The following is an 11,574-nucleotide window of genomic DNA, read 5'->3' on the forward strand; positions in this document are numbered from 1 at the left end:
CTTTAATGTTTCCTCTCTCCCACAGGTCCCCAACCCTAACTACTGATGTAGATGTCAGTAACACAGCAATGGGCACAGTACTTGAACAGAACACAGGCAAAGGTCATCATTTGTTGGCATTCTTCAGCAAAAAGCTATTGGCAGCTGAACAAAAATACTCCTATGTTCGACAGAGTTGCTAACAGTCCACTGCGCCACCTGACATTTCCAGCATATGCTAGAAGGACAGCAGTTCGTAGTGCACATGGACCATCAGCCCTTGGTCCACACCTTCACAAGAAAGGCAGACTGTTGGTTGGAGTGTCAGCAGTGCCACGTATCCGCAATATCAGAATAGTCCTGCACAATCAGAGATACCTGAAGGCTGTCTCTAACAATGTTGTAGACGCCCTGTCCAGAAGCACTATCAACACAGTCCAGATTGGGATATCATATCCCAATATATCAGCAGCCCAGAATGATGATGTGGAACTTGGAACTCCGGTGGGAAAATCCTGCCCTCATGTGGAGGAATTTTGCAATAGATGAAGAAAACACGACCACCGCAGGCAAGACTCGCTTGCCACTCTGTTAGCATTGAGGAAGAAGGCTTTCAATTTCGCCCACAGCCTATCACACCCATCAGGCCACTCCACTGCCCATATCCTGTCGGAACATTACATGTGGTGGGCCATGAAGATGGACATAAAAAAATGGGATAGAGAATGTCTTCCCTGCCAAACATCTATAGTCACAAGGCATACAGAGTCAGAAACAGGGGACTTCAGCACAACTGATTGTCACCTCACCCACATTCATGTCGACATTGTGGGGCCCCCCCCCCAACACCCTCTGAGGGGTACAGGTACCTCTTCACAATAATCAACTGAAACACCATATGGCTGGAGGCAATATCCATCAAGCAGCAGGTGGCTGAAAATTGTGCAATCGACTGAAACACCAGATAGCCAGAGGTAATATCCATCAAGCAGCTGACAGGCAAAAATTATGCAAGAGTATAATAAATTGGCTCAGTCAGCATGGAGTCCCACAATAACCAGTGACTGGGGGCTAACTTCATGTCCTCCCTTTGGCACTCCTTTGCTACCAGTCTCTGGACAAAAGTAAATCACACGGCAGCCTACAACCTAGAAGCAAATGGCATGGTCAAATGCCTCCACTGCTCCCAAGAAGCAACACTCACCACCAAGTGATAAGATGGAAGATGGAGAAGAGAGTTCCAGTCGATTTTACTGGGACTATGAACTTCCCACCAATCAACATTTAATGCATCGCTGGCTGAAGTGCGCTATGGACAGTCGTCAACAGTACCAGCAGACACCTTCAAGACCCAACACAATCAACAACCCCCTCTAATGTCTCTAGAGCATTGGAACAAATCATGTCAGCAAAAACAACGTACGAACCATCCAGAAAAGCACACGTCCTGGAAGAACTGGGCTGGAAAAATTTTGCATTTATCAGAATAGATGCACATCGGGCCTCCCTCTTCCTCCCGCCTAAGCTGGCCCTCACCAGATGTTAGTAGAAGGAAACACTACATGGGTTTCGACTGACAGACTAAACCCAGCATACATTCCAGACAATTCATCTCCATAAGTCGACATTTGGGCCTACAGGCTTCCACATGCCAAACAAGATTGCCAACTTTCACCAGAAAACGCAAGCCCAAGATGACTGGGTGAAGCTATCTTTTTCGTGTATTTTCAGAAGTAACAGTAGATAATGCGTGAAACCAAATCCATTTCTAAATGTAAAGCTCTTCAAGCTATCAAACCATCTGTAATGAACTTTCCTTATTTTGTACAAAGAATTATGAACTGTTTTCCAGGTGTGAGGAAACACACCTGACTGGAAATTATGTCTTTCTTGCTCTAAGGTTTGGTATCACTTTTCTGCTCACAGAAGTTTGTCTTGTCAGAAATTTGTGAAAATAAGTACAGATAAGCTGCCTCTTAACTTATCCCGTACCAACACTATATCATTGTGTATTATTAAGTTTATACACATCACATTTACCTTCTCTGGAAACAAGAAACTGAATCTACCATAACCCCTTATGAAATTTTGTAAGTTATATGAAAAGTTTAATTATCCAAAATAAAAATCACTAACATTTTTATATTAAAGTGATTCAGAACTAACTTCATCCTATTTATACACATACAGGGGATCTTACCTTTGTTGAGCACAAGTTCGCGAACCTAGGGCTCACAAAGAACCAGCCTCCCATATTACGATGTTCCTCTTGAGACCACACAAAGCCTGAAAGTGCTTGTGAGTTAATATTAACAACTTCAAGTACAATGCATACCAAGTAATTCTACAGACCTTGATATTCAAAAATGACATATGGATTTTCATGCACATTAAATGCTAATAACTGCATGTTTTACATCACATTACATGCTAATAACCATGTTTTAAAGTAAAATTCAGAGAAAAGCATACATTATCTGATTATAATGTTAGTTGGATCTGTGCATATATAGACATTTAGAACTAAAAAATAATCCAATTAACAGTTCATAACATACAAAACAGTTCATAACATACAAAACTTGGTATTGCAATGCTGTGCAGATTTCCAATTAACACTTCATAACATCCAAACCTTGGTTTTGCAATGCTGTGCAGATTCCAAGGCAACTGCAAAGCTTTGGCAATTTGTAACCTATAGGTGCCTTTCAAGCACAATAACAGTATTATACAGAGATCAGTCTTGTTTAAGCCACCACTGTGACATGAAGTGTTGATAAATGTAGTAAGATGGCAAAACAGGGACAGTCCTGAATGAAATGACACTAATCTCAAGTCCTGTGGACAGTTTGTTCTTGATTAAGGTTGCTAATATGCCAATCCATTAGCAACCTTAATCAAGAACAATCCATATGTTAACGTATGTTTTTTGCCATAAGAGTTGCCATATAGTCGTTTCTGGCCCATTCCAAGTGCCTTGAATGTTTTCACACTGAATTTGTTCATAATATATCATGGCATGCCCTTACCAAAGGGTTACCAGAAAAAAAAAAAAAGTGCAAGCATGCTAATATATGTGTATCTAATATATAAAGACATGTCCAAGAATTTATTGGGCAAGAATACACAGGGCGAAAAAACAAAGCTACAAAAGAAGAAAATAAGGTTTTAAGTTAGAAAAAATACAAAAGAAAATGAAATTAAGACAAAATAGCAAAGATGCAGCAGAAAGGAAATATGCAATTTACCTTTAACATATTAAAATGAAACAAAAATTTTAAGAAAATACAAATTATGTACAATACATAAAAAGAGACAGGGACAATACATAAAAAGAGACAGGGAAAGTTATAGCAAATGGCAAAGAAAAGGTACCTGCCAGGAATGTGATATGTTTTACAAAGCTATATTTGACTGATTCAATTAAATATCAATAAAAGCAGGCAAATGAAACAAAGAATCAAGAAACTTGTGATTTATAAATAATTGAACATTTTAATAATTTACTTACTTTTTGCCTTCTTGTATTTGGCCAGCTCACTGTTTATTTCATTTGTTGGAAATGGGCAAAGAGTTTCTAATCTGATAATAGCAGTATCCTTAATACCTTTGGCCTCTCTTTCTGCTGCTAGTGTATAGTAATGCTTCCCACTCACAAAAACAACTTTTCTCACATTATCAGGGTTCACCTCTCTGTCACCTGTTGAGGTAAACAATTATAATGACTTGAAACACTGTACGATGCTCTTTATTATTATACATCACAATTATAGTATAGTACCTTGAATTCTGAAATGGGGGCATTAGTCTAAACTGCTTACACAACAATAGAAATAACATTCTAATACCATAATTCAAATGAAGTGACAATTACCACTACAACCAAGGGTACAGTGGAACTGTATGCCAATTGGTTATTATGAATGTTGGTGTTCTTTTACTGTACTTAACTAAGATATGGAAAATTTTTCTTTGGCAGAGGAAACTTTCTCAGCAGTGATGTTTAGTGTTGTAGCTGCCAAGAACTCAAAGTAGCAAAATTCATTAGGCTGTCCAAAATACTAATAAAAATGTTCCTCTAAAATTATATAATTATAAATTATTCTTAAAACATGCAACATTAATACAACACAAAGGTATTACTGTACCAATCACAGGCAAAAAATGTGTTCCAGGAGCCAGATCTTCTAAACTGGAAGTAGCTGCCGGTAAACGGAGAATTACCTTTGGCCCAGCTATAATAAGAGGTTTCCTGTAGTTTCTCACCATCTGCAAAAAGGCTCCAGGAATAAATGATGCATCATGAAGAAACAGTAGACATACACAAATATCTTTATATTCAACAATTATTCAAAACCATGCAAACTTCATTGCACCATACTATACAAGCACTTTTAGAAATACTGAGTCACTTCATTAATGGAAATTTGCTAATTTTCTCAGATTTACAGGTATTCTTCTACTAAAAGCAATGTCTGTGAGGTTGAGGAACAAGCATTGCTTGTCAAATAAAGATCTGTATGTTCACAAACTTCATTTCTTTTGTGATGCTGGGTTGTTAAACTTCAAAATTTGTTAATAACTAGTCAACAACCACTGCCAACCCTGAAATATGTGGAGGATGGTGTGCACCAGTTATGACAAATGGAATTAGCTAAAATTATACAGCTCCTTAATAATGTATTCTACTGATGGAATGACACCCAGAACCCTGGAGACTTTGAATAGGAAGAGCCTATCAAAAATTAAACCCATAATAAAGAAAACTCAGTGAACGTAAACAAAGAATGTCAGAATAATCCTAGGTAAGAGAAAGGAGGTGGTGGAGAAGTTTGAGGCAATTCACACAATGGTAGGAAGAAAAGTGAACCTATGTGCATAGGGTTAAGTATGAAGGAGTAGGAACAAAATCAGAAGTTACAAAGAAAATTATAAATTCTGGCAGAGTGGGAGGAAAATGTAAATTTTATATGAGTAAACATACTATTTAAAAATAAAATTGTGGACAGTGTCAAAGAACTGGGAATAATGAATGAAAGGATGAGGAAAAGAGGGTAATACAATTTTCAGTATACACATACAACGAGAGACCAAACAAAGAAGAAAACCTAGAATTTTAGGGAAGGTTACAAGATTTGATAACAGAAGTCCTACAGTAAAAATTTAAAGAGTATCAATATCCACAGAACTGGCAAGAGCAACAGACTTGCATTTCAACTTGTAAAATACAGCGGACATCCGGTCTGATACTTGGCAATGAGATAAAGATACCTCAACAGATATGGATGCTGAAGACATGTCAAATTTTACAACCATTAAATTGTGTTGCCATTGCATTGAGATTCAAGCTCAAGAATCTTAAGATTTGCACAACATTAGCTAATCACTAATGTCTACGGTTTCTAAAGGTCAGTCTATTACTGAATAACTGTTCCACACCTCTGATAAGAATATCAGCCACAGCTTTTAATTTTGCATGACAAGTGCACACCATATAACTTCCTGCAACTTAATAAATGGCCTTTTCTGTATTTAGATACAAATTAGCACACTTGCTAGCCTAAAGGAGGAACTAATGTTTTAGAAAGATATTTTCTGACCTTTTTTTGTGATAATTTTCAACTCCAGCATTTCTTTCATAGCAAATCCTATCCTTCAGACTTCAGAAAGTTTTGGCCAAACTACAGTAGCCTACTAAACGATAAAGCACAATGCAGTGAAACAGCATTTGCACTAGGACTGCATGTACTGTCTGTTATTCATACACGCAATTTTTATCCATATACCTATTATGAATCCAGTCTTATTTGCCCATGCTTTATAATATAACCTTCTTTTATTCATACCTTCACTGTAAATTTTTGTTTAGTATATTTGTGGATCCCAAAGTATGCCTAGCTGTATTCTCTTTTTTGGGTATATAAACTCACAGTTCAAGTACTGTAATGTAAAATTCTTATTTAATACTAAATAGCACATTCTTTGTTATTAGCATTTGCGTGTACTTCCTTTATACAATGACCTTATAGTGAGCCATCTGGACTATCAGACCTTATGATTATGGATTTCACTATTTAAGATCAAGACTGATATAAGGACTCCAAAATTATTATTATCAAGTAGCTTAATAGCACACAGAAGCAAAACACTTGACTCTCATAGGAATGGTCTGAAATGTTTGTATTTACTGCTAAAATCTAAATTTCACTTAAAAAATTGCACTTTTCACACTCCGATTAAAAGAGCAAAGACTTATGATAGGTACGGATAGCCTGTATTTCTCTGTGGGCTAATAAGGGAAATATATGGCCTGTACTTCTCTGTGGGCTAATAAGGGAAATATATTCTAAAAAGAAAGATTATTATTATTATTATTATTCAGAAGATGAACACTATTCATATGGAACAAGCCCACAGCGGCCACCGACTTGAAATTCAAGCGTTCAAAGAATATGGTGTTCATTCAAAAGTAACAGAAGGTAAAGAGAAATACAGAAAAAGGAGATAAATTAGAGAAACAGATAAATTTACTAATAAATAAATAAAAATGAAAGTAAATTATTAAAATACATGGAGAATTATATTAGGGTAGTAATGCATTGCATCTTCACTTGAACTCTAAAGTTCAAATTGCCTAACTACAGTATTACCAATCAATGCTAGTGCAGAAGAAAGATAACATTATTTATGAAGTAGTGGTGGAGGTGCAGTAACCAGTAGCTGATACAAGATCTTGTGGAAGATCAAGTATAGTGCAGAGGACAGGAACACAAAGAGTAGCTGATGTAAAAGAATGTGCTATTCAGTATTTATGATGATGATTTGGCCATTTATGAAGGAAATAACTCCTTAAAAAAGATGCTATCAATACCAACCTAAAACTTATTGCCCATAAGGTGTTATCCAATTAATGTTTTATGCATTACAGAAAAGCTTTGTTAAATGGCATAGATAGACAGGGATGAGAATATTACTTCCAGCTAACTTTGTTGTCAGAGTTAACTGAAAGAACACTGATACAAAAGACCTACAGTAAACATAGGGCATTATGCTCTTTGGCATAGCAAGAAATGACAAAGCTGTAACATCTCAACATTCTTTAGAAACACATGAATTGGATAGATACTACATTCTGAATCCCTTTCCCTAGCAATCTGAGTTACCTCTGCAATACTTTTCTTAATCATTCAAACCTAATATATAATATGCAAAAACCAAGCAAGATATATCTTTGCAATTTGATGTCAGCAGTTAATGTACACTATTTAAAATAATATAAATTGTGCATTGAATAATTTTCTACCTGTCTCCTCAGAAGATGAAAATACTGCGCAGGTGTTGTTGGATTTACAATAACCCAGTTTACATCCTCTCCATCCGGGGAAGTTTCACTGGAGTCACAATTTTGCAAAAATCGTTCAATGTGGCATGATGAATGTTCAGGACCAGCACCATCATAGCCATGAGGTAGAACCATTGTAAGGCCACTCTGCAACAACCACTTCCTTCAAAAGCAATAAATAACAATATTAATCACTTAGTAGCCTGTACATAATGTATATCCATAAGCTACTAATCCTCCACACCCGTAAATTCTCCTTTTTATAAAACAAAACTGATTTTCTCATACAAAACCATCGCTCATGTATAGCCCTCATTCTGGGTTTCTGAATGTCCAAGACACAGTACCACAATATTATGTCTTAACAGACAGAACAAGTGGTAGCAGCTCCACTTGCATACCACCCTGATCCACTGTTACCCATCAAACACCTGCCTTACTTTTTGTATAGTCTGGATGGAGGCTGGAAGAGAACAATGGGACTGGGAAGAGGGAGCTGTTATATGAACGACAGATTTATAGCAAAAAGCTCAATGTTGTGTTATGAAAAATTAGATTCTATACAGACGGATGTACAGCTGATATCAAAAGTGGTTACTTGATAGAGGTAGTGGCTCAATATCTCATGAATTACTGGTAGCTTTATTTACCTAGTACAGGTATTCAAGGTTACCCCAGTTCATATGATTTTACAAACTATATGCACAAATGAATATACTGTATATCAATTAGAAATTAACTGAATGCACTCCACAAGGAAAAGAAACTGTTAACGAGAAGAACAGAAATAACATATAAAAAGAATGTCTCCTGTGCTGCAATACTACCTAGGGTGGATTATATTTTGTAAAGCTGATCTGATTTTATTAAATATATGGATATTTGGCTATGAAGCCAAGCAAATCGACACTCAGCCATTTGCTGCTTTAAACAGCAAAGAGAGGGTTTTGGAGTGGTATGGTAGCAAGACTGATGAAAGAATGCTTGAATGGAGGTAAAGTAAAAGGCTAAACAGTGGGTGCAGCTGGGGACTGAAGGAATGCTGCACACAAGCTTTAGTGATACTTAAACTACACCATGTGAGGTGTATTAAGAAGGCTAACCTACTGGCATTTTCGTAAGTGACATATCCAGTCACCCTCAAATAATTTTTTTCACAAGGCACAATTTGGTATAAAAAGAAGCTGCAAGACTGTGACAATGAATCTTACAACCAGGTTACTCATGGCACACTGAGTCAGTTTCAGAGGGCATTTTCTTTGCAAAAAAAAAAAAAAAAACTTAACAACTCTTCCTTTTAACACCTCTTCTGCAGAATTGTCAATTCACTTTGGTTCTCATTGCTTCACATCTTTTGGAGTTTCAAATAATATTAAGCCCTATTTTTATATGGCCACCGCTATTGCCTCTAAGAAAGAATGAGTCATATTATATTCCCTACAAAGAATGTACTGTACAGCAAATGTGTAAGCATATACATAAGTGTTTTGATGGTTACTAAGGGATTTAAAAGTCTAATAACTTTGGTTATGCAGTTTCTATTTGGCTACTTTGGCACATAATGGCATTTCCAAGTCAAAATGTTTACTACAGGTAACTAACCAACACCATGGAACAAAAATAAACTGTTCTGAAATTCAATGTTTCATTTCCTCAGTGAACAATTGACAATGATATTATCATGGTTGCCACAGTCTTCATGAAAATACAAACCACAGTCAAGCATCAGAAAAATCCAATACCAAGTTCTCATTAGAATGCTTTGCAAGCTGCCATGTAAAAAAAAAAAAATATATAAAACAAGAAGAAATTGGTAGGGTAAATGAATAGATTGAAAGATAAAAGTATGGTTAATATATAAAATGCATAAGAAAAGCATTGTCTTTTGCATACGTTAAAGGAAGGATGCCCTTATGATATGGAGGTACAATGATATCCAATTTATCCTTAAGTTAAAGGCTGCCCTTGTGATATGGAGGTAATAACATCCTATTTGTCCAACAAACTTTTTCATGCACAGTATGCACTTATGCTAAGTTTAAAAGAAGGAAACTGTAACTGAATGATCAGCATAACCAATAACCTAATAGTGTCCTTAACCCAATAAAGTAGTTAATATTGTATTGGTAATTATACCACTTGGCAAAACAGAAAAAAATATATGCAATGCAATACTGTACTTAGTTTAACAGCAATCATTATAATTCTGCAATTAAACAGAAATATGGTTTTATTCAAATAAGTTTGAGAGGCAGATTTCATAAGTTTAATCATTTACAGCCATTTGGTTATCGATAACAATTGCAAGAATTAGGAATACTTACTCTCTCCAGAGCTGACCATTGTGTCAATCATGATTTGAGCACCATTATAAAAGTCACCAAACTGAGCCTCCCATATGCATAGAGTATTGGGGCTTTCAATAGAATAGCCATATTCAAAACCAAGTATGGCTTCCTCTGATAAAATGCTATTTGCCACTTCTAAATGAGCAGTTTGTTTCTCACTCATGTGATTCAGTGGAATATACATTTCATCATCAGACTGGTTGACGAACATACAGTGACGCTGAGAAAATGTTCCACGTCCAACATCTTGACCACTGATGCGAACATCGTACCCTGAAGGAAGGAAATGTTGATATCTATTATATTTCATTAAAAAATGTAAACAGTTATTCGTATTAATCCAATTATCTCAGTCAAAACAACAAGCCTCTAAGAACAAGACAAGCTAAGACAGGTAATGAGTTCTCTACACTTTTCTGTCTTGTGCATTTCCTGCCTGAATGCCTACTAGGCCTAAGGCCATCAAGCAAGTTACCTGAACAAATAAATAAAAATAGCAAGTCAATATTACGACATCAGGGGTAAAAAAATAACATTGCAAAACTCAAAACAAGAACAGACTATCATATTTGATGCCTTATAGGAACTAAGGGCTTGTAAGATTACTATGCCCCCATTCACACAAGTAATATTAACCCTTTCAGTCAGTTAGGCCTTTGCAAGCTGTCTGTCCCATGGTCAGAGCTGCGATAAGCAATACTTTACTGTGTGCTTTCTGGAAGGTTACTATGGTACTCATTCTTGGGCCCTTTTACAGAAGAATACTTGCACTTTACTCTTGTATGTTCAAAAGAAGCAAAATGAAAACAACAGGCCAAAATAATGAATTAAAATCACCAAATATGATGTATCATTGCATCGAAAGTGATCAAAAGGGTTATGAAGACCAAAATGTATTCCACAGCCAGCCTGGACTAAACTAGGCTGGCCTAGCATAGATTTACTGAATCCATGAAAACATACCATTTGCTATTCATGTACGGTATTCTTATCTTACTGGATACCTTTCTGCATTCACAAGCCTTAGATTAAAAACAACTTTTTACAGGCACTTCACTGTGAATATTATTTTAAGATGTCTGCAGATATTAGACGTGTTAGATTACTAGCCTAGCTTATGTCTCAAGGAGCTACATATTAATGTCTTGTTCTTCATCATGTCAATGAATTTGTATTTATGGTGCTGCTAAATTTTCATCTAATACTGAATGCAATGCTTATCTAGATAGAGATTAATGTCTTTTGACAAGCCTTATATGGGAAATAAATGTCCAAATATACCCATCAGACTACAAGAGGCAAGTATGGTAATTACATGTCGTACAGGCATTTTTCTGCTGTGACCACAATGTATTTTTAACTACTGTACAGTAGTTCTTGGTTAAAAATGAATTACATATATATAAAGGCATTATACTTTTTCTTACTAGAGCCATTTATGTAAATAATAAAAAGAATGATTCACAAATAAGAATATTGCATCTGCAAGAAACATGTGCAAGAAATGATCAGAAACAAATGAATTTATCAATACCAATAACATCATCTTAATCTTTGGATTCCTGAATGAATTTGGACTTATTATTGTAATCCATTTCAAGGTTCAGTGAAAACTTATATTAGAAGACCATTCATTGTGTACAAACACAAATAGTAAAAAACGGATTTTACATTGTAGTAGATTTCAAGGTTCTATGAAAATGATATTTTAATGATAAAATAAAGTTTGTTCATACTTACCTGGCAGATATATATATAGCTGTAGTCTCTGAAGGTCCGACAGAATTTCAAATTTCAAGCGGCACTGCAGTACTTTCGGACAGGTGGTTAGTACACATTCCGCCGCTGGGGCGCGGGTATCAGGAACCATTCCCATTTTCTATTCAGATTTTCTAACGCCACTGT

The 11,574-nt window shown here is 35.9% G+C and overlaps 1 protein-coding gene and 1 long non-coding RNA gene across 4 annotated transcripts in view; one reads left to right on the forward strand and one right to left on the reverse strand.

Moving 5' to 3' along the window:
- The window catches only part of LOC136833664 (uncharacterized), a 37,974-nt gene extending 35,855 nt beyond the window's left edge, over positions 1 to 2,119 (forward strand). For all 3 annotated transcript variants that reach the window (XR_010851551.1, XR_010851549.1, XR_010851548.1), the window contains one exon: positions 26 to 2,119. This is a non-coding gene — a long non-coding RNA (uncharacterized lncRNA). The remainder of the gene's footprint in view (positions 1 to 25) is intronic.
- The window catches only part of LOC136833663 (2-oxoadipate dehydrogenase complex component E1), a 155,795-nt gene that overhangs the window by 10,240 nt on the left and 133,981 nt on the right, over positions 1 to 11,574 (reverse strand). The window contains exons 13-17 of the mRNA XM_067095831.1: positions 9,645 to 9,942; positions 7,283 to 7,484; positions 4,128 to 4,248; positions 3,491 to 3,679; positions 2,180 to 2,265 (exon numbers count right to left, since the gene is read on the reverse strand). Of these exons, the coding sequence (XP_066951932.1) occupies positions 2,180 to 2,265; positions 3,491 to 3,679; positions 4,128 to 4,248; positions 7,283 to 7,484; positions 9,645 to 9,942 (896 nt within the window). The remainder of the gene's footprint in view (positions 1 to 2,179; positions 2,266 to 3,490; positions 3,680 to 4,127; positions 4,249 to 7,282; positions 7,485 to 9,644; positions 9,943 to 11,574) is intronic.

The sequence above is a fragment of the Macrobrachium rosenbergii genome, chromosome 52 (genome assembly GCF_040412425.1).
Source record: "Macrobrachium rosenbergii isolate ZJJX-2024 chromosome 52, ASM4041242v1, whole genome shotgun sequence".
Taxonomy (NCBI): Eukaryota; Metazoa; Arthropoda; class Malacostraca; order Decapoda; family Palaemonidae; genus Macrobrachium; species Macrobrachium rosenbergii.